We start from the raw sequence: 24,058 nt of genomic DNA, 5'->3' as shown, positions 1-24,058 counted from the left end.
ATAATCACAAACTAACATTAAAATAGTATAGTTTTTAAAGTCTTATTGCCAGCACATCCAGATTAAAAATGAAGCTCCTGGTTCTTTTGTGTCCAGTGTAAACACAAAAGAAAAGCTTATGTTTCCTGTTCTTATTGTCACCCAGGAAAGAAAAATGCAAGTTATAGAGGAACTGTTGATGTATTGCATTAACATGTCGGTTATATTACGTACATCTTTATCTGTTTTAAGCAAGCTTTTCAACTGACTGTTGAAAGTGAAACTAATAAAATATCCAGTGAAGTATTGGGCAAATATATTTTTAGCAATATCCATTGATGTTCAAGCAGACTTCCACTCATGCACTGGGACTTTTCTTTCTTTCCCTCTGCTCCAGAAGTTCCCCCAACCACCCAGAGCAGATTTTGGGGGCATGCAAGGGATTGTGGAAGGCAGGAGCAGAAGATAACACACCACTTAGATGTCACCCCAGGCCTATTGTTCCCACTGTTTGTTGCATTTCAATAATATGCTTTTTGTTTTGTTTTGGGAAGTAAACTATGGCTTTGTTGATGCATCAGCATGTAAGAATATTGAGTATGCCCGCTGATGCCATTGCAGTTGTATATTCAATACCTTCAGGAGCGCATTGGCTGTGCGTATTTGTGGCTATGGCTAGCTGGTATATCTGGAGACAGCAATGCTGTTATCTCCTTGTCTGGTGATGACTATCATGACAAAAATGAGGTTGCGCATGGGCAGTTTATTGCTCCAGTTCTGTGTCCCAAAAATTCCAGCGCTGAAAAACATGGGCAGTCATTCGGAGATTATTTCTTTCTCCATCTGTGTGATTCACCTATAACAAGTTATTGTGGCGTTTCATTTTCAGGGAACAATCTCTGGTATGTAAGGAAGGGTGATAAGTGCTTTCTCAACAGCTGATTCCTAGCCAGCTGGGGCAGTGGCCCAGGAGTCTTACAACGTTAATCCCCAGTGTCAAGAATCGTGACTCAGCTCTTCCCGGTATGAGCGTTACAGGTCTGCTTTACAAACCTGTCGCCTTGATTATAGTTGACCTCACCCCTCCAGGCCCATGCATGTCAGAAGCCTTTTTAAAATTGAATGCCAAGGTTTTCGGAGGTTTTTTTTATTTTATTTTTAAACAAGGCCTTGTAGCTTACGTAAGAGTTTCAACGGGGCAGCCCTTGTGCTGCTGACTCTATACTGTCAAAGCCCTCTAATCTAATCCAAAACAGGAAGACTGCAAGTAACATAAGTTCAAGAGGAAAAGGATTATAATGCCTCTGTACGTGAGAGGCCTGGTGCTCTATTGTGGCTTAGGAAATTCTGACCGAGTCAGGGTCAAACCATCTATCGATATCTTCTGAGGGAGATGCCTAGGAGAACGCCTGGGGCCTATTCTCGTGTTGCTTTTTATATGCACGTATCTCTTAAAAGCACCACTCGGTGGTTTTGAATGTATCTAATGTGTTCTAAAGAAACTTTATTGATTTAAATGTGTAATGCTTGCTAATAAAAAGAATTCTAGGAAAACAAGGGAGGCTGCATTGCACTGCACGAGACAACTGGCCCATCTGGACCAGTATTTATTGACACTGGCTGGCAGCAGCTTTCGGAAGTCTGGGGAAAAGTTCCTTTCCCCCACGCCTAATTCTTTAGCCAGGGACGAAAACTGGCTGTTTTCTATCACCAAGTTATGGCTCCTGACACAGTGATCTGAAATTTCCCCTCCCCATTATTTCATTTCTCTCTATATATATTTTGACACACCTGTGGCACAGTCCCCTCATAAGAAAGCAAGATCCATTCCTAGTTCCCTTTCTTCTTTCTTTCTTTCTTTGCTCCCTCAACTTTTCTTCCTCACCGCCTCACAAATTATAGAGCCATTTTCCTACTTGTCACACCACCACGGTTTTCTTCTCATGTGCCTTTTTCTTCATGGGTGTCCAGATGCATTTTTTTTCAGAGCTGGGGGGGGGGGATGTGAAGTAAAACAGTGTTGGGGGGGAGCAAGCTAGTTACTCACATTTTTTTTAAAAAAAAGTCTGGACATTTTGACTTATACTTCAGGTTCTACAAATGCTAGAAACGTAACTCTTTCTTTTTAAAAAAATGAAAGGTGGGAATCTGGGGGTTATGGTTATGGGAGTGCGGCCAGAATTTGTCCCCATGGCCGCCCATGCTTTCCTTGCTCCTATTGGGGCAGCTCTCCCAAATCCATTCCCAGAGTTCTTCCAAGTTCTATCTTGCTTTATTTGTCTCTGTCTCATTTAATTTATCTACATTCCCTCCCAATATCTTTCTAGAGGTGTTATTTTTCTCTCCCCTGCCCCCCCATTTAATCTTTGCCTCATTTCTGTTTCATTGCACTTATAAGATACCCTCTGACCTTCCCTCAGCCACTGACACCCCCCGTTTGGTTTGCATCTCAGTCTCTGAAGAGCTCATCATATAAATAAAAGTGAATTTCCAAAAAAATTTAAGGAGGCAGTTTCCTGATTACACACATGTGCCCTTCACGCTTGATGAGGTGTGTATGTGTTTAGTATTCAGGATAGGCATATACAAGAATAAACTAGTAAAATGAGAATCTGCCTTTAGGCTTGGAATATCTTGAATTCCTTTCCAACCCCCATGACAGCATATCTGGTAGTCATACGACAACCGCAACTACTGTCGTTTTCTGCTTAAGTCATTTTGTACCCATAACATGCAGTGTTCTGTGTGTCATGTTACACTTATTTTTGGAGGAAAATATGATTCTCCTGTTGACGTTATGTTAACATTATGCACGGTTCTGCTTTCTGAGAATGTGGAGTCAAAGCTTTCACATTCCCTCTTGAGTCCCGAGGGGGAAGGAGGCAGGGTTAGAAACTCAGATATATAAGCTCATTGACAAATGGCTCCTTAAACCTAGATTAGGGCTGCCACAACGGTATGTCCAGGTGCCATTCCCTGCCCAGTGGAGATGATGATGATGATGATGAATTTAATTTCTGCAGCGCTTTATATTTTAAAGAAAAAACCTCAGAGCGGTTTGCAACACATTAAAACATCAAATAAAACAATCCAGAATAAAACAAATTCAAGCTTCAAGCAAAATATTTGAGATCCTCCTCTGTGACATTTTGCTTTCCCCATATTTATTCGGTGTCGGGCTAGGACCTGGGAGATCAGGGTTCAAACCCCCACTCAATTATGAAGCTCACTGGGTGATATTGGGCCTCTTAACCCACAGGGCTGTTGTAGGAATTAGCTGAGGGGGTGGGTGAACCGTATACTCATTGGAGGAAAAGGTGGGATTTAAATGCAATAAATAAGCTCTTCTATTTACTAGCTTAAGAAAGCTGGAGGGGCCAGCCAGATGGAGGTGTTAGTCGCCAACCTGGCACCCAGAGATCTCCATGTGGTTGCAATTGGACCCACGCCAGTAGCAAAACGCGCCTGGCTAATTTCTAACACTTGGAGGGAAGGAGATCATGACTGAAAGACAAGGCAGATATATGACTGCCCTAGAGCTGTAAATCAGGGGTGGGGAACCTGTAGCATTCCAGATATTGGATTCCAACTCCCATTTTCCCTGACTGTTGCCCATTCAGACTGGAATTGGTGAGAGTTGGGGCCCAAGAAGAGCTGGAGTTCCCGCCCCTGCTAAAATTAATTCAACAGCAGATTTTTCTTTTAACAAAGAAAGCCGATTAGGTGATTTTTTTTTTTGCCTCCTTTGGTTTTCAAAGGTGAAACTTGTGCATTTCAATTAGAAGAAGGCTACATCAGAATTATTAAGCAGCTGTGAATAATTTAGAAACCAAATCAAAATAGTTGTCCTTCACAGTGACCACATTTTCTTACTGTTTGGTGTAAGAAATTAGTGGACGTAAGCAGTCAAGAATCACCTGCCTTTTTCATTTGAACTTTGATTTTTTTTATTTTGCACTGGAATATGCACTAGTAAATTAGTGAATACATTTTGTTAACTGGCACCGTAAAGAACTTTCAGAAACACCTTAAATATATCGGCCATCAGTTTGTTGCTATTTGCTCCATTTGAAAGCATAATAAAAATATGTGATGGGGTGCTTAGGGACATGTGTCACTTTTCAAAAATGTCTTCATGGTTGGTGATTTCTACCCTCATCTTGTTGCCAGCTTGCTAATTACAGTATAAGCATCTAATAGCCTGACATGCTTCAGATAATATAGAAATAAGAATAATGTATGCCACAGTTGTATGTTTCTACTGATTGATTTATTAGCAAATACTGGATATTCAGCTATGTTTTAGTCAGAGTGGAACCCTTGAAATGAATGGACCTAACCCTGCCCATTAATTCCAGTGTGTTTGATAAAACCTACCAGAATACCTCTCACGGTCTTTCAGTATTAAGATATTGCAGTTATTATTTTATAGATTTCTAGTCTGTATTTTAATGATTTGTTGTCATCCTAAAAAGCCAATATTAAGATTCCAATATTTAAAATAGCGGCAAAAACAATTAACAACAATAAAATAATCTAGAATAAAATGGTTCTTAAAAATGACAGCCATAAAAACAACTGAATGTAGACTAAAATAATAATAATAATAATAAATATTTGGAGCTTTACTCCAAGGGCAGTCTGATGGGGGTGGGGGGTGGGGATATATTGCAGCAGACCTTTCAATAGCCATAGGAGGTCCTCCTTCTTTTGAACTTGGAGTAGAAACATTCAAGTCTGCAAAAGTTCTATTCACTGGGTTGGCCATGCTCCTAAAAATCTGCCATTCATGTCTAGAAAGTTTAGAATGATATTTTTCTCCTGCATCTGTATGTAATGTCAGGTCGTAGACAGTTCAGTTCCCCCCAGCCTGGAATATGCTGTTTCTTAAAAAAGAAACTAAGGCAATAGCTGAATTTAATTTCTTAATAAATAACCGTATTTTTCTACCTTTTCTTTTTCAGGAAAAGAGGAATAGAAGTTATACAGGTGAGTACAATTGTTTTCCCATCCCCCAATTCTTTAAAGGGGGTTTCTTTCTAAATCTCTTTATATTTGGTATCACTGCCTTTCAAGTTTTCCATGCTTTGCGGTGGCGGACTTGTACTTCTAATGCTGGATTACAGATAGGTTTCATTCAGTCATAGTATTGCAATTATGAGGTGGAAGCAGGCATTGCAGAAAACAACAACACATGGTTTCCAGGGCACACAGCCAGTGTGGTGTAGTGGTTAAGAGCGGTAGACTTGTAATCTGGTGAACTGGGTTCCCGTCTCCACTCCTCCACATGCAGCTACTGGGTGACCTTGGGCTAGTCACACTTCTTTAAGTCTCTCAGCCCCACTCAATTCACAGAGTGTTTTTTGTGGGAGAGGAAGGGAAAGGAGAATGTTAGCCGCTTTGAGACTCCTTTGGGTAGTGATAAAGCGGGATATCAAATCCAAACCCTCCTCCTCCTCCTCCTCCTCCTCCTCCTCCTCCTCCTCCTCCTCCTCCTCCTCCTCCTCCTCCTTCTTCTTCTTCTTCTTCTTCTTCTTCTTCTTCTTCTTCTTCTTCTTCTTCTTCTGGCACTCAAATTATGAGAACAAACATAGGGAGCTCTTAGTGCAGTTCTCAGTATCTCCTTCTGGCTCCACCTATTTGTAGCCAAATCATGCCCTCCAGCAGCCTTTTAAAAATTGGGTCTAAGGGGGCAGCCTCCCTCTGCCACCCTGTAATCCTGGTACTATGGTTATTCCCCCTGTCCTGCCTTTCCCTTGTAATGTGGTGATGAAAAACACAATGGGATTTTTACCACGTGTGATGGGGAGAAGAGGAGAGATTAGGCAGAACGTCGCAGGAGAAGCCATCTGTTGTTGCCAGTGCCTTATCTACACCCAAAGAGTAATATTCATTGTTAGTCATACTTTGAGCAAAGGCATCGAAATCAGCGGATTTAAGTTGTTGAGGTCCATTGACTTCCATGAGTCTACTCTGAGTATGGTTGATGTTGGAGATCACCCAAAGACTTAAGGGAAGGGGGAGGTGGGAACCCTATTATGAATGAATGCACAAAATGTGCCAGTGGAAAGAACAGAAAACAAAATACTCAACAATAGGCTGTTATAAATGTCTTCAAGCATCTGGACTTGGCTAATGTCAGAAGGTCTACAGTGCTTTACAACCCGTTGCCCTGACTCAGTAGGAGTCACCCGGTGAAGTCTGCTTTAATTAAAAATTGTAATCCTTGGCTCCAGTCATCCTTCTAATTCTTGGAGCTCAAAAATAGGGCAGCAGTTCTCACTGAATGAAGAATCCGGATCCATGACTAATATTGATTGGCTGGAGATGGTGTACAGTGACTGGTGTCGGTTCTTTTCTTTTTTTCCCTTCTGAGTTCCAGCGACATTAGTGCAAAGCAAAGGTTTAGCTGTAAAGGGATGGAGTATAATTTTTTCAGTGCCTCGTAGTAAAAAAACACACAACTTCCATTATCGCTAGTGAATCCTGTTTGAAGATTATTATTCAAGAACAAAATTTTGTACTTCAGAATAAGTGTAATAGTTACAAAAGCATGGGGGGGAGATGCTTACAGTTGTTTGTGGAACTGGAGATGCTACTTGGAGAAAATAACCAGAAGAAATGGCTAAAGCTCTTCTCGCTTTCAATTCAGAGGGGCTAGTTTTATGAGAATCTACCGTGTTTCTCCAAAAATAAGACACCGTCTTATATTTATTTTTCCTCCAAAAAAAACACAACAAAACACGGTGGCGTATTTTCAGGGGATGTCTTATTTTTGGCTTATTTTCGGGGTATGGCTTATTTTCGGAGAAACACGGTACCTACAGCGTGTTTTCATGGAAGAACGTCCTTCCCACTCTGCAAACAGGGCCCTATGCCCTGTTTCTTGGTGTCATTCACTCAAAAGACATCTCAGGGTTAGGCTCAGGTGTGTCATACTGGAGCCTGATTGTCCTCTCTTCCCAAAATGGATAGCAAAACCTCAGATTATTATTGCATGAGGATAAATGAATTGCTTTTGTCAAATTGCTCATAAACTGTTGCAACATTTCATAGCAGAACAATTTTATGTGTTCAGAGAGGCAGTACTGGTGCCTTATCACTGCAGATCACTGTTCATCTCGAACAGGAATTTATGAAATCTCAAATCTAGGAGCAGAAGCTGCAAGTGCTTTTCCACCTTTCAGTTTGGATTGGCATTTCTGTGTAAATGCATACACCAAGAATACATTTTGAAGAGCTTGCTGAAAATTCTGAGAAATCAAAATAGGTTGGATTCAAATTGAAACTTGCAACTCATCTTGAAGTTGTAATAGGAATATATTAATAGATACTATTCTTAAAGATTTATCTGTTTTTACTTAACATGCTGTGCTTCCATCAGAAATATGACCCATCGGAACATATAGAAGTCAGAGTATTTGTCTATCTAAGCTCAAAATACTCTGAACACAGATTGGCAGGTTCTCTGTAGAATTTCAGATGGGTGTTTTCCAGTCCTAGTAGAGATGGCAGGGGTTGAAAAGGGGACCCTTTGCATGTAAAACTGCCCTTTTCCAAGCAGATGCCCTCTAGATAATGTATAACTGCAGCTCCCGCCACCCCTCACCCGCATGGCCAACAGCTGGGATTATGGGAATTTTATTCCAACAATATCCAGAGGGCACCAGTTTGGGGAAGGCTTACATAAAACATGTGTTCTACCACTGAGCCAAGGCTTCTCCTCAAGGCAGCTTACAAAATTCATATATAACTCAGGCAAACTAAAAACATCACAGAGGCATGCAAAAGTGCAGAGGATCAGTTTAAATAGCCTTCTCTGCTAACAAAGAAAAATTAACTGGCCAGTCCAAAGAGGGAGATTCTTATCAAGCAGGTGCTGTTAAGACAGCTCTTGCACATAAAAATAGTCTTGCTTTTGGTGATGAATTTGAACAACTTTTTTCCCCCGGCCACAGTTGTAGTCTTAATTTGGGATTCCTGCCCTGCTAAATTAGCAGATTTGCCCTTTTAAACTCTGTTCCAATTCTAGCTTGATCTACAGTGGTACCTCTACTTACGAATAACTCTACTTACGAATTTTTCTACTTACGAATGGAGCTCCGTCCGCCATCTTGGATGCAGTTTAGATAGGATTTTTTCTACTTACGAATTTTTAGATAGGGTTGCTTCGACTTACGATTTTTGTCTCCCAATGCATTCCTATGGGAATCGACTTACAAATTTTTTCGACTTACAAATGTGCGTTCGGAACGCATTAAATTTGTAAGTAGAGGTACCACTGTAATAGTATCCTCCCCAATGTGTCAACTCTCTAATGCACGTCCTTCTGTCACAAGAACAGTCCTGCTTGGATCAGGCCAGAAGTCCATCTAAGTCCAACATCCTGTTCTCTCCATGGCCATGCCTAGGGGATTCCGAAACTGAGTGCCAGAATGCTTTCCCCAGTTGTTACTGGTATTCAAAGGCACAAGGCCTCCAACAGTGGACACAAAACTTAGACATTGTGGCTAGTAGCCACTGATAGTCATTTCCTCCATTAAATTGGTCTCAAATTCTTTTAAAACCATCCAAGTTGGAAGCCATGACTGCTTCTTGTGGAAGTGAATTCCAGAGGTTAACTACGCACTGTATGAAGAAGTGCTTTCTTTTGTCTGTCCTGAGTCTTCCAGCATTCAGCTTCATTGGATAGCTTCTTTGTGAACATCCTCCCACTCCACCCCGCCATTGGGTGCAGCATTGGCCAATGAAAGCTTTCTATTATCTTTAAATGCAAAATAGGTTATAGTTCAGTAGCAGCCATGAGACAGGAGAAAAAACTTGGCCACCGCCAACGCTCTGCAGTATTGAATATACCATGCCTGCTTGGCTTGTGCAAATATTTGTTCTCATGATACGGCACCGCTTCATAAATATCTACTAAGTTTGTGACACAAAATTGCTGGCCACAATGGGAAGATGTTGTTTCTCTGCTACTGGAACCGTTCTGCATGCTGTGGGTGCAAATGCTGAAGGTTGCTGTACAGCACACTGAAAGGATTTAATTGGGTATTTTCACACCAGTTACTTCTGAAAATGGTAAACTCTTTAACTGTGGTTCATGTACCCTGTCACGTACCCCGCCTCTAGATTACAATATCCCAGTCTTAGTGAAGCGGTAGGGGGTGCATTTGTGTTAAGCAATAGGCTTGCATTTGTTCCAGGATTATATCCTCCTGATCTATACTTAGAAGATGCTGGCGGCCGCTGCTGCTGCTGACAACAACTATAGTTCCGTATGTCTGGAGTCCTCTATTCTGTGTAGCCTGCTAGACAGGCTAGCAGGTTTACTTAGAAAAACTCCCTATCTAAAACAAAACAAAACACTGAGGGTGTGATCTGCTTGTACTGGCATCGTACCACCCATATACAGAAGCGGTGGTGGCACCCAGATTGTGGAACACCCTCCTCTTAGGTGCATGATTTGCACTGACACTACAATCCTTTCAGTGCCAGATTGAAACTTCTATTTGTGTGTGTTTGTCTGGACATTTTAAAGCATTGGTTATGCCATCCAAGTCTGCTTCTATTTCTTTGGTTGTTTAGAATTGGTATAACTAGATTAGTCATGCCCATTTCATAGCGCCGTGCTATGCGTAGGGGTGATGATCAATTTATAAAAGTACTTGCCACAAATTTAAAATTAAAAAGATTAAAATGTTGCTTCATAGAGGATTGTTTTTTCCTCTTCCCCCTCAACCTTTGCATACATATGACCCTGTGCACCTCCATCATCATCACCATCACTGAATTAACATCTGAATCTCCTTCCACAAATATGTCCCAAGGCGATTTATGGACATACTCTTAAAAACAGTGCTCCAAATTTACTGTTGCTGGTTGTTGTTGTTGTTTTAAAAAAAGAACACAGAGAAAATCTCCATCCTTTTAAAACAGCTGGATTCATCAGAAAGCTTCGAAGAAGTGCGTTTATCTTTAGCCAAAGTCAAAATACCGATGAAAACAGTTTGCACTAATTGTTGCCAGGCAACGGTTATTTTTGTGAAATGTTGAGGGCTTTACTTTTGTGTGAAACATTAGTAGAATAAGCAAAGAACAGCAGAATATATCCAAGGAAAGGGAGCTTATAAAATACATATCTAATAACGTATACATAGAGACTCGTCTGGAAGCCCTCCAAGCCAAGCACAGTTTGAAGGATGTTGGTGAACTGTGTCCCTAGGATCAGGGGAATGGTATTTAGTTTTCTTTGCCTTGCGTGCCAGTGGCTTAAGAGAAAAAGGCACTTTTTTCTAGGATAGTTTAACTCAGGCTTCAGTGAATGATGATGATGATGATGATGATTATGTTAGCAGCATTTATATTCTGCCCTTTAGCCAAAAAGGCTCTTAGAGTGACTTACAGAACTCCATTCTAAGACAGTCCCTGCAGGGCATACAAGGAAAGAAGACTGGGAGGGATGAGGAGAAAGCAAGCTCAGACACACATTTTAAAGTGATTCTTGGTGGGTTGTCCTTGAGTAGAGAGCAGTCCTTCCCCAGAAACAACCCGCCATCAGATCCGAGAGTGGAGCTGGTGACCACATCCAGATCAGGAGAACAGATCAGGCCCTGCCAGAGTCCTCCTCTCAGACAGCTGTCTCAGTGGCAGTTAGAATCCTCACAGGAGGGGGTTGATGACACTAAATCTTCCTTTCATGCCATTGGCAAACATATTGGGGCAACCATTTTGTGTGGGGGTTCCATTCCTGACTCCCTGGCCTGACCCTGTTATGCCCTTGGTGGCTGTGCATCAGTTGGACACACACAAAATGGTCAGTGGTCGCCACCTGTAGATGGTATACGTGCCCCAGAAAGCTTGACTTTAACAAATGAATAGGCTTCTCAACTTTGCATAAGGTTGCTGCAACCATTTTTCACTCTCTTGTGCCACCTCACATCCATCTTCCCAAAGATAAAAGCCCACAGGGTTGTGTTATATCCCACAACTTTCAGCATGAATGCTGTAGTGGCAGTTAATAAGAAGATGAAAAAGAATGCAAGCATGCCATAAATTGGTGGAAGGCAACAAATAAAATGCAACCAATAACTCCTCATTTGCTTATTTATCAGAATTTGAGAACAGTTCCTCTAGGGATATGTGGCAAATTTGTGTGTGTGTGTGTGTGTGTGTGTGTGTGTGTGTGTGTGTGTGTGTGTTTTAAAAGGGCTATTCCAGGAGCTTTGTGTGTTGTAGTTCTTTAGGAGTATAAAATGTGGTGATGCCTCAGTCTGGATTCTCAGCTTTGTTTTAAAGTTTCTTAAAATAGCATTTTAGGATTGTGTGGATATACTGGAAAGTGTGTGTGTGTGTGTGTGTGTGTGTGTGTGTTATCATCTTCGATCTAAGAAACAGAGTGGTAGCAAAACATAATTTACCATGGTTAGAAATTAAATTGCATAAGTTGCCTGGGTGGAGAATTTTAATTTTTTTTAAACACAGAATGCTTACAGCTCCTTCTCACCCATAGTCTCTGTACAAGCAGAAGATGGTAAAATGGTCCTTGAATTTTTCAGATGTTGCTACAGCCACAAAGCATGGAGAGTGAAAAATGAAAATGATGCACACAAGTTCTCAGAAATTCCAAAGTGCGATCTGCCCCTCGCTATAAACAGCACCGAAACATCTGGTCTGCAGTAGCTAAGGGGAACATGCAGATAGACCCAAAAAAACTCATGCTTGAAAACAGGAATGCTGTCATTGGTTTTGCTTTTTAAGGAACAGATGCCTCTTTCTTCGATGGCTGACCCACCCTAAAAGTTCTCAGTAGCAAATAGATGAAGAAATAATAAAGGGCCAGTGCCATTGTGGTTGTAAAATGAGAAATCACCTTGGTGACTGACTGATCCAGGGGGTGATGTTGGACAGTTATACTATCAATATTTTTCAGACAACCGATTAGTTTGCATGTATGTGCTGCAAACTCAGTGGTTCCAAATACTAGTAGGTTAGAACATAGTGGTACTATTTGTGCAACCTGCTCCTGCTCTCCTTATCTTCCATCCCCAAGGTGGAAGTTATCACGGAGCTAGGATAACTTTCAGTTCAAACACAACAGATTCATTCACCCCATACTGGAAATTTGTAGGCCATTCTTCCAGTAGGCCAAAGAGTCATTATTTCAGTTGTTGGCAGAGACTCCCAATTCTTGCCCCTCTCATTGACCAACACACTAATGCCAGGCAGAAGCTAGTTATTTATAGTGGCTTTGAAAGAATCCGCTGAAGAATGGATAGAAAAGACATCATTCAGGGGAGCTGATAGGATATAGGATCATATTATAAGGAAAACCAAATAGAAGAACATTGACTGGTTGTGCAAATAAAGGAAAGCTTTTAAGTCTTGTTGACAGTAGCATGGAGTCTTGTGGTTTAAATGCATGCAAAATAGTTTGCTGCTATAAAATCATTTTATAGAAAAATCTTAATGTACCCAGTAGGTGTTGCCTTGCAAGGGGAAGGGCCATCACGCTACTAGAACCCAAATTTAATGAAACTGAATGTTGGAAGAGTTAGGACAGACCCTGCAAGATGTAATGATGGCCTCCAACATGGATGGATTTGGATAAGATAGTGTGCTAGACATCTCCCCAGAGGCTGTATTGGTAGCAGCATCAAGATCAGTATGACAATTTTGTCCTCAAAGTACCTAGCTAACTTTTCACAGCAGGCCTTTGATGGTTACAATGCCCCACAAAGTAGGGCAGGTAGTACCAGGTTTCCCACCACCCGAAAGAGCTCTGCTGAGCAGCTTCTTGAGGACACAGTGGAGACAGCAACGTGGACCTTTTTTGCTGCAAGGATCACTATCTTGATAGTTTTGGCTGTGCTTTTTAATGGCTGTTCAGTCAGCTTCACACTGAGTTTTGCACCACTTCCTCTCTAACTGTAGCCTGTCCTGCTTCCCTGCTAAAACTTTGGGTTGTGCAGAAGGAATGGTGTTAATTAGCAGAGTACCCATAAAGAAAGAATTTAAGCATCCTCAGACAACATCACCCATGCCAGGTTTATCGAAGATGAGAAGTTCCTGCTGGAGCCTTCTAGACAATGCTGGTGCATAAGAAGTTGAAAAAAAAAACCTGTTTATAATTTGAGTCAATTAAGCAAGCAGTGCACCCTTGGTATGTTCCATTTAAAGAACAGCACTGTAAAAGTTACATAAGTATGATAGCCACATGAACACTTCTGATCTCAGTATCTTCTGCATTGGTTCTCATTCGTGATCTCTGTGAATTGGAGGGCTATAAAGTCAAGTGCTGTTTATGAGGGGTTGTGCTAAGGCTTTTCATTTTGATTAAAACCAATATTGATCATAGTAGATTGTAAATGTTAATTTCCCTTGACTCCCGGTGGATTGAGGTTTCGGCGCCTTTCTTTATTGGATCTCTCAAGGTTATGTACGGCCTTGTGTGCATGCATTTCCAAATGGTGACATAGCAACCGGGTATGCTACAATGATGGACAACATGGCAAGAGCAAGGGTGGATGATGAAAGCCTGAAACTTATAAAGAAACTTCTCCAGTTAGGTAACAGAAGTAAAAACTTCGCTTGAAATAAAAGTAAAGAAATTGCTTGACTTGGGTTTTAAAAGTTGTGCATTTGGTATTCCTCAAATGTCATTGAAACATAACTTCTTATAGTCTGCTTATTATTTTCCCTGTCTCTTCAACACAATTCTTCAAGTTTTTCGTCGCAGTGTGTAAACACTGGGCAATAGTAGCCAGAGCTGTATACAACCTCAAGGAGGCCTTGCTTTGATCATCAGGGTTTTAACTAAATCCAGCATGACATACTAGGCAGAGATTGAGCCAAAGCAGATCATTCAACAAGCCAGCTCTTATAGGAACCCATGGGGTGGGTTGAAGAGTGTGCGTGTGTGAAGGATCCTTTGTAAATCGGTGTTTGCATGTTTTGTTTTGTTTTTAGATGAGCCTTACTAATATAACTAAGGCAAAACATTTGGTCAAATGAAGGGCAGATCACCAGACATGTGAATAAGTAGGTTAGAAAAACCTGTTTCAAGCCATGATTTCCCTAATATCGAGTCCAGTAGGCTGCTCCTAGTGTTGCATGAGTTGAAGTTCCACATGCATAACAGGACTTTCCCCCTTTTCTCCTAACCATTAGTTTGTTTGTATATGCACAGCTTAGCATAGATGAACAAAAACATAATTCAGCCAAAATGAAACACTTTCTTTTGTTGGAAACCTATGGATTGCAAGTTTTAAGCGGTTACAGGTAGGTAGCCGAGTTGGTCTGAGTCGAAGCAAAATAAAAAAATTCCTTCAGTAGCACCTTAAAGACCAACTAAGTTTTTATTTTGGTATGAGCTTTCGTGTGCATGCACACTTCTTCAGATCAGTTTATTTTTAAGTTTTAAGCAGTTTATTTAATCTCGCCTATTGAACGTGCTTAGCTTCGTTGGATTGTTCCCAAAGACTTTTGTTTACGATTAATAAAAAGTCTCCAAGGGCATGCTGATCTAGTTCTTCTCTTTGCTCCAGCACAACAACATTTTCCAAAGAGGATCTAATAAAATAAAAAATCCAGTGGTAGATTTATTATAATAGATTTATTGTAAACAAAATCCTTTGCTTTCTTGATCTTATTCCTGATTGTCCACCAGTGGAAGCCATTTGGGGTCTCTGGCTACCATTTTCAGATAGAGATTAGCTTTGTTATGATTGCCCTGGGTTGTTGTTTTTTTGGTTTTTTTTTTGATAGAACATTAGATCATTTTAAAGGAGCCTGTATTTTGGCAGCCGTTGCTATGTTTTTAATATCTCCATCCCCCCATTCTAGTATATATGTATCACTTGGGGCAGCTTACAGCATATTGAAATTAAAAACAACATAGAATATTACATAAGACACAGGGCAACCGGTAGAAAATTATTTAAGTCTTATAAAATAGAAGCCTGTTGGAATACAAAGCTATTAAATTGCTGGCAAAGGACACAGAGAGAGGGTGCCAGCTGCATTTCACGTGGCAAGGTTTTCCATAATCTGGGTGCAGCCACTGAGAAGGTTCTCTCTCATTTTGTGTCGTTATTGTTAGGGGTCCTTCCCCCCCCCAATTTTTTTATAAAGGGTGGAAACCATGGTAACAAATTTCCCTGTCACCTCATGATGATAAGCAGAAGTAGTGCCATCATTCTTCCTGTTCAGAATTTGTGCACTTTGCTATAATGGATTGCAGTCTCGCCCTGTGTGTTGTTTCTCATCCCTTGAAAATGCCAGAAGAACCAAAGCTAGGGAAACGTGTGTGTGTGTGCGCGCGCGCGCACATCTCCTTTGTAGATGCTTATTATTTATAATAATCTGAAGCTGGCTTGAAGCTGGGCGTCCTGTGATGATGTTGGGTCCAGCAGTTTCCCCAAGCTATGGACTTGCTCTTTCCAGGAAAGTGCATCTCCTTCCAAAACAGGCCACCCTCTACCTCCCACAGATCAGAATTTGGGAGTCACTGGGGGGTAGTGGAACCCCTGAAGTACAGTGTCTTGAACCCACACCTCCCTTAGCCACTCCAGAAAGATGTTGTGGTCAAGTGCATTGAAAGCTGCTGAAAAGTCAAGGACAAAAAGCAGGGTTGCGTTCCTTCCGTATCTCTCTCAACAAATCAGTCAGGCTGACCAAGGCAGTTTCAGTGCCATAACTGAGCCTGAAGCTGGATTGAAATGGATCCAGACATACCTGAATCTGTGCCGCCACAACCCTCTCAAGCACCTTGCTCAGAAAGGGGATATTTGCCACTGGGTGAGTTGTTTAATGTTCTGGGTCCCCTTTTAAGGAAGGGATGCACAATTACCTCCTTTGAAGAGATGGTTTCTCCTCCTCCAATAAAGCACCAACACTTTCTGGACCCACCCAGTCAAACCTCTACAGTTAAGATGGGCAGAGAGTCAAGGAGGCAATTATGACATTTGCCATGTACTTCAGATTTGGCCATGTGCTTCAGACTTCCTTTGTCTGCCTTCACTGTTGCAAGGTTTTGTATATAGCCAGTAGTGTACATCTATCAATGGTAGCAATTTTTCTGTGATGGATGATTGCTGGAGCTCTCATGGCTGAAACCTGGGAGCTACTGGCTCTTACGGTACATTTCTTTGCTTCCATTAATGCAAATGTTAGGGTGACAATCTTTCATTCAGAATACCTTGTCCACTGGGATAAATTCTTGCTCTGACACAAACGAGAACTGGACCACCCTGATAGAATTGCTAACTGACTTTGAAAGTCACGGTGCTGTGAGATCGGGTTTTAGTCAAGGCTCTTTTCTGACTTCTATTTGGGAACCGTTCAGATGTGATTTAATGTAGTTACATTAATTGGGTTTAAAGACGTCAAAGGTCCTAAACTTTAGAGGAGTGTGGTTTTGTAATCCAATCTTTTAGAAATGGGAAGAAGAATGGCTACTAAAGAGGGTTGCTAGATTAATGAAGATAGCATTTTGTGTTAATGGAATTGCCTCAGGCAGATGAGCAGAGGCCAACAGTGAAATAAGACGCTTGGATGTTTTGGCTGCTTAGTTTGGAGGCTCATATTTTGAGCTATGCAAATAAGTGCTTTGACATAAGTGCTATCTCAAACCATCAGATTATTCACTTTCTGCATATTCATTGCTAAATGGTTTTCTAAAACCATGGAATTTTAGGTTTAGCAAGATAGCATCCTCAAAATTTTGCCGTGGCGCCCAATTAACCACACTAAAGATTTTCCAAGTAGATGAATTCAGGGTGATCAAATGTACGGTAACTCGTTTAGTCCTACTTTGCAGATTTTGCGGAGTCCCGCTTTTATTCTGTGTGTCTTTCCAAGGGGTTCATACAGTACATCTTTCATGAAGCTGTGTGAGTGATTTTCGGTTGAAGTTTCATAGTCCTTGGTTGGACCTTCATCCTTTTTTGGATGATGCAGTGAGTTTTATTATAATTCTGACTTCAATGACGCCTATAAACATGATGCAGAAGCCCACTTGGGCTTATTTTGTTATGAGAAGAAAGATAGTGGGAGAAAATGACAGTGGTGCCTCGCTTAACGAATGCCCTGCTTAACGAAATTTCCGCTTAACGAAAGGTTTTTTCTAGCGGAGGTTGCCTCGCTAGACGAATTCGTTTTACGAAAAATTTGTCTAGCGAATCGCGGTTTCCCATAGGAATGCATTGAAATTCAATTAATGCGTTCCTATGGGCAAAAATAAATTCAAAAAAAATTCAATGCATTCCTATGGGATTCGCTAGACGAATTTTTCATTATAAGAAAAGACCCGTGGAACGAATTAAATTCGTCTAGCGAGGCACCACTGTACTGTCAGGCTTAAGAGCAATACTATATATCAGGCACCCCCAAACTGCGGCCCTCCAGATGTTTTGGCCTACAGCTCCCATGATCCCTAGCTAACAGGACCAGTGGTCAGGGATGATGGGGATTGTAGTCCAAAACATCTGGAGGGCTGAAGTTTGGGGGTGCCTGCTATATATAAAGAGGATTTTAGTCAAACTGCCATGGCTTTCTTGCTCTTTTTTAATTTTTAGAAAGAGCTTTGAGTGAAGGTTGGTCCTTTCCCCCTCCTTTGTACCCACTGGGAAACTGACAAAACCTGGTGTACCTGGAACTGAGTATGAAGAGTGCAGCTGAATGGGACACAGGTACGAGCAGCCGGAGGAGGTACTATCCACCTTGGGCCTGCCCATAAAAAACAGGTTTAGACTGAGAGACCAGGATGATGTCTGCTCTTTCCAGGAACTCTTTTCATTGTATGATTTTTGTGGGTGAGCTGAGTTTGTTTGGGCCCTGGGTGAGAACCTAGAGGCTGAGAGGGAGGGTGTGTCAGAAGGAAAATAGATTGACAACTATTTATATATATTAGTAACTTTATATTACTGTAGCATTAGAAATTAATCAATCAACGACTGAACAAAATATCAAATGTTTACAGTTATTCAGTAAATGAGTTGCAAGAGGCTGAATGACCATCTAGCCTAGCTCCTAAATTGCTCCCTAATGTGCAACCACTGTGTGCTGCAACTAGGGTTGCCAGACTCAATAGAGGACAGGACTTCTGTGCCTTTAATTGCCCTGCTCTCTTTTGAGTCTGGAAACCTTAAAGAGAAACCAGCAGACCCTTTGCTTGGAAATTAAACAAAGGGTCTGCTGGTTTCTCTTTAAGGTTTCCAGACTCAAAAGAGAGCAGGGCAATTAAAGGCACAGAAGTCCTGTCCTCTATTGAGTCTGGCAACCGTAGCTGCAAGCAGAGAGATGGATGTTTCCCCCCAGAGAAAATAGCTCCAGATTACTCAAAAGTGAGCTCAGCCAAACGTAAGCTTCATCAATCTAAGGACAGGTTACCAGTGTCATGCATCTCGAATTATCATTGAATGAATGCCATTTACTTTGTCAGTAATTTTTCAGTGAAATCCTGTGCCCCAGTTATTGCTACCTCAGTTTTGTAAATCCTAGATAGTGTTGGTGACTGGGAATGGGGAACATGTGTGTTTGTGTCCAGATGTTGTAAGTCCAACAACAAATGGAGAGCCAAAGGTTCCCTGACATCATCATTCCATATTATGGAGTGACCTGGAAGATGGAAGATGCTGATGGATTACCTTTTTCTAGGCTTAACTCTCCTTCTTTAGAACAGAATAATTGTGTGGAAAGCATGCATTATATAACTGACTAGCTGGCCCTGCCACGCGTTGCTGTGGCGTTGTGTTAGAAATAAGGAAGGAAGGAGTAAGATAGTTGATATGTCAAAATTTCGATGTTGAAGCTGTTCGTCCCTTGAGATAAGCAGCAGACATGGATACAGAACAGGCTTTAAGCAGTCTTGATGAAAGGTTAATATAGAAACTTTTCCCAAGCTGGGGGGAATCAAGCAAGAGAGTGTTGGAAGACTGATGCCTCTTGATCTGTGTGGCTTACAGAGATTGATCTCTTACAGCTGGGCCTATAACCTGTAGCTGTGCAATAGAAATAGCAAACATAACAATAGAAAGCTTGCTGTCTAATTAATTGATGAGATGAGGTAAGTTGAGTCAACCATGAGGGAATGCAGGGGGAGGAAAAGGCGGCTGCTTGGTCGTGGAATGTGCCCATCTGATTTCTGCTTAATTGGAGTCGCTTGCATGAAGCAGCATGGCAGCTGTAAGCTGTGAATATATTTAGCCAGCTGCAGTGATGATTTGATTGAAGGGTAAAGGTTTTTAATAAATTGCATAAACCAGCCACTTTTGCTTATTGGAGATTCAACTGTTTGCATAAGTTAATCGACTTTAGACATGGATAATTTGTGGCTGTTTCTGGCCTTTATAAAAATAAGACAGTAACAGGTTACTAAAACTGTGTTCTGTTGCTATAGGCACTTGAAGTTGCTTCATGCTATTGGGTATAAAACTATATCCTGATTGGTAGAGGCCCTTGAAGGTCTCAGAGTATTTCCCAACATTTTAAACCAAGGTCCCTTTGGTGCAGGAGTGGTTGGGTTCAAATGGTAGGAGGCACAAGTGGTTGTGGTCAGTACACCACCACCCCTCTTGCAATTAGCACTGTGGAAATATTTCCTATTCACGCCCTTGCAAATAGCAGTTTCTGGGGGTCCAGTCCAAACTTTGGAGCCTTGCATCAATCAAAGTAAAAGGCCTTTGACCCTTCCCTGCTTTGGTCCCTGTCTGGTTTGGACTTCTCACAATTTGCAGTACCAAGAAAAAAGAAATCTGTTTGTTTTAATGTTGTTGGGTTTGTTTGTTTTTTTGCAATACAAATTGCAGGTGCAGGGCCCCCAATCAGGACCACAACATTAAAGCCCCCTACCCTACAGTATTGATTTAAGTCTTGACCCATATTCTAGGTTAGGATCTGAGTTCCTTAAAGACCACCTTTCTCTCTACATATTCCAGAAATCATATTAGGCTTTGCTGTAGATAACCACGACCTCGTGAGGCATGGCGAATGAGAACCAGGGCAAAAACTAAACGGCAACCTTGTTTGAATTGCAAACTTCATTTGGCTTTGTTTGAAGAAGAAAAAATACATACAGTACAGTTATGCCCAAATTATTTCTAAAAGAACATTGTGTCCAAAAGCTTATTGAAATAGTTGCCTTGATCTAGGGCTGTAATGCTCCATTTTATATGTTTATCTCTGTTTTTAATGGTCAGTGCATAAAGTTCTTGCTAATATTGCATTGCCACTCTTTACTCTTTGGACCGTCCCTTGCTAACAAGATTATGCCAGAACCCTTGTCCATCTCTCTTCATTGTTTTGCCTCTTCCTCAGATAATATAATGACTTCTCAGACCTTCATTACTTTGTCCTAGCTTTATCAATGTACCCAGTTTTCACAATTTATTTTGGAGGGGAGCGAGGAGTGGGACATATATATATATATATATATATATATATATATATATATATATATATAGATCGACTTAATGAGGACTGAACTATATCATATTGAGAAGCAAAGTTTACCAGGAGTCAGGTTTTGCAACGTTGATGAGTAAGTGTGAAATTGAAAGCTTGGTGGAAGCAGAGGATACAGTTCAGCAGTAAAACACCATTTGGAGCATGTGCTTTATATAAAGGCCAAGATTTAAATTCCAGTTCAGTGATCCAGCATAGCAGTACTGGGAAAGATCTTTGCCCATGATTGGAGTGTTGAGAGCAACAGAAGTGGCTCATAGTGGGTAATATTGAATCCTGCTTTTATTGAGTATAAAGATAAGAATGCAAAGCCAGTAGTGCAGGGTTCATTTATTGTCAAAATACTGTTGATGGTCGTCTTTACTAAAAAGTCTAGCAAAACATTTTTTAAGACCCATAGTTTTAAAAATCTGGCATCTTCCATAAATAGCTGAGAACCAATAATATAGATATGGAGCTGGCAATATTTAATACAGTTTTCAGAAACTGCAAAGCAGCAGTGACTATATATAACCATGTATTTGTGGTTCTGTATCTATAAGGTAAAAGGTAAAGGACCGCTGGATAGTTAAGTCCAGTCAAAGGTGACTATGGGGTTGCGGTGCTCATCTTGTTTTCAGGCCGAGGGAGCCGCCGTTTGTCCACAGACAGCTTTCCGGGTCATGTGGCCAGCATGACTAAACCACTTCTGGCACAACAGAACACTGTGACGGAAACCAGAGCGCATGGAAACACAGTTTACCTTCCCACCACAGCGGTACCTATTTATCTACTTGCACTGGCGTGCTTTCGAACAGCTAGGTTGGCAGGAGCTGGGACAGAGCAACGGGAGCTCACCCCATCACAGGGATTCAAACCACTGACCTTCTGATTGGCAAGCCCAAGAGACTCAACGGTTTAGACCACAGTGCCACCCACATCTGTATCTATATTGTTACACTAGCCCCAGTTCCCAGTGGTGAGACTCTTCAGGAGTGCAGCAAATCAATGTGGAATGTGTACGATATCTTGAAAACAGAAAACTTACCACTGCGGTCTCCTGTGGAACGAAACAATTGTGGTAACAGAAGCTGAATTAAAAAGATGTCCAGGTTAGGCTGCAGTGCTAATCCATTTGCTTAGCCTAACTGCGGTTTGTTTGACTATCTCAACCTGCAAGAATGAAACAATGGGTTATTTTATGAGAATAACCCACAGTTTTAAACTGTGGTTTGTTGTTGGCTTCTGTATCCTGGCTTGCTTTAACCATGATTTGTCAACAAATCTGAAGCCAGGATTCTAGTTTAGTCCTGGTTCGTTTCAGTGCCCTGCTGCAGATGGCTCACTAAGCAAAAGAGGCATAAGGCAAGATCAACTAGAAATATTTGTTTATTTATTTATGTACCAGTATTTAATTTTTGAAAAACTTCCCATGAAACATCTGAAAGTGATTAAAAATTGAAACACACACACACACACACACACACACACACACATTCAATTCTAATAAAACTACTCCCTAGGCTAAGCAACTTTATCTGGCACTTTTCCAGAAGTAGTCCTTCCTTGCATCAGGCTCCTTCCTGCATTCATTCTTCCCCCTACAAGCCTTCAGTCTCAAGCCAACCTGCATGGTTTTGATCAGGCTTCCTCAACCTCGGCCCTCCAAATGTTTTTGGCCTACAACTCCCATGATCCCAAGCTAGCAGGACCAGTGGTTAGGGATGATGGGAATTGTAGTCTCAAAACATCTGGAGGGCTGAGGTTGAGGAAGCCTGGTTTTGATGATTCTTTGTGAGGAGAGGGAAACTCAAAGGGGCGTCTGCCTAATTTATTGACTTATATCCAGGGCTGTTATGTTGAAAGGACAACTTAACTCTTAGGCTAGCATGATTGTTACACCTGTGGAGGTTAAAAACAACTCCCAAAAGGATCCAATGAATACTGATCATTCCTTTTTCTGTACTTTAGGGTCCCCCCCCCCCATTGGTGAGAAACCCATACTTATGACTTTAAAGTACTTAACACCTGATAATCTGGATGGTCTTTGGGGACTAGTTTGATAAAACTGGCCTTAAAGGTACTGATCACTGATGGGTAATGGGTGAATTTTGGAGGGGCCTGTAAAGGGTGTGTGAGCATCTGCTGGAAAAGAATGAAGATATCCTTTTGCCTCCCAATATTCATTATTTCAGTTAGCAGGTGAACTTTAAAGAAAATCCAACAGAGATGAAGACAGGAGTCCTGCTGAGATAAATTATTTTATTCCACTGGGTGGTAGGAAAGGGTTAAAATCATAGCTGCCAAGTTTTCCCTTTTCTCGCGAGGAAGCCTATTCAGCATAAGGGAAAATCCCTGTAAAAAAGGGATAACTTGGCAGCTATGGTTAAAATAGCCTCATATTTGGAAGTGTCTGAGATGGAAAGGAGGACTGTCTGCTTTGGGGCATGTCAGATGGGAAGTGACTGAGGAAGTGAGGGGGGAACAAACCACAGTTTCTTTGGTCATCTGCAGTACTTATCCTGGCTTGTTCAACAAAATATGGTGTTAAAACCCTCCAGCAATTCGCTTAGTGTTACTTATGAGGAAAGTTAATGTTTCCCACAATGAAACTCATTTTGTGACAGTAGCTGCTCTGTTGTCCGGCTAAATAGTCAGTGTGCCTTTCACAATTATTCCCCGGTCCCAGTAGCAGATTTCTATGTACCATCCTGAGTATTTTGTTCTCTGCTCTCTTTTCATTAGTATGCTTCACGTTAATAGGAGAAGGTTAGGTTAAACAGTGTATGAATGGCTGTTAAAAGCTCCTATTTATTACGGTAGTTTAGCAAATCAAAGGCATGCTGTGGAAACAATGCAGTTCAATGATCCACATTCATTTTGAAGCGAAAGGAGATGCTGTTAGGAACATCAATTGACAAAGAAGGTTAAGTTTCTCTAACTGCAATTGTGATAGTTACAGGTAGGTAGCCGGGTTGGTCTGAGTCGAAACAAAATAAAAAAATTCCCTCAGTAGCACCTTAAAGACCAACTAAGTTTTTATTTTGGTATGAGCTTTCATATCTGATGAAGTGTGCATGCACACGAAAGCTCATACCAAAATAAAAACTTAGTTGGTCTTTAAGGTGCTACTGAAGGAATTTTTTTATTTTGCAATTGTGATGTGATGCAAGAAACCTTGTGCTCATGTTCGCTCTCTGTTTCCCGCAGTGCAACTGTGAAGTGTCTGGAAACTGTGATTTAGCATTATACGTGGGTGCCATCCTTCTATGAGGGTTACCTTGAATTGGAGCTTGCTTCAGTTGATCCTTGTAACATTAAACCATGGCTTAGTATTACATGTGCTGGCAACCTATGTGTGCTACCTTGAATTCTATAGAAGAAAGGCAGAATATAAATAAAATTGTCTTGGGTAGTGATTTCTTCTTATTTTGGAGAGATTATTCTAGGGGTTTTCTTCAATGGCCCTCTGGAATTATGAGTAACTGAATGAGTGAACATTTTAAAAGCAACTAATCTGCTTTTAAGTAGGGGAATATATATATATATATATATATATATATATATATATATATATATATAATGTATGTATCTCATGGACAAACCATAAACAATGAACAGTGTGTGGGCAGATTGGCTA

At 41.1% G+C, this 24,058-nt stretch overlaps 1 protein-coding gene across 2 annotated transcripts in view; it reads left to right on the top strand.

Annotated features, from left to right (window-relative positions):
* The window catches only part of ITPK1 (inositol-tetrakisphosphate 1-kinase), a 129,301-nt gene that overhangs the window by 27,865 nt on the left and 77,378 nt on the right, over positions 1 to 24,058 (top strand). For both annotated transcript variants that reach the window (XM_035107068.3, XM_088655265.1), the window contains one exon: positions 4,944 to 4,968. In XM_035107068.3, the coding sequence (XP_034962959.1) occupies positions 4,944 to 4,968 (25 nt within the window). The remainder of the gene's footprint in view (positions 1 to 4,943; positions 4,969 to 24,058) is intronic.

Source organism: Zootoca vivipara, chromosome 1 (genome assembly GCF_965207765.1).
Source record: "Zootoca vivipara chromosome 1, rZooViv2.hap1.1, whole genome shotgun sequence".
NCBI classification, from domain to species: domain Eukaryota; kingdom Metazoa; phylum Chordata; class Lepidosauria; order Squamata; family Lacertidae; genus Zootoca; species Zootoca vivipara.
Note: the sequence above shows the minus strand (reverse complement) of the source record. Positions and strands in the feature narration are given on the sequence as shown.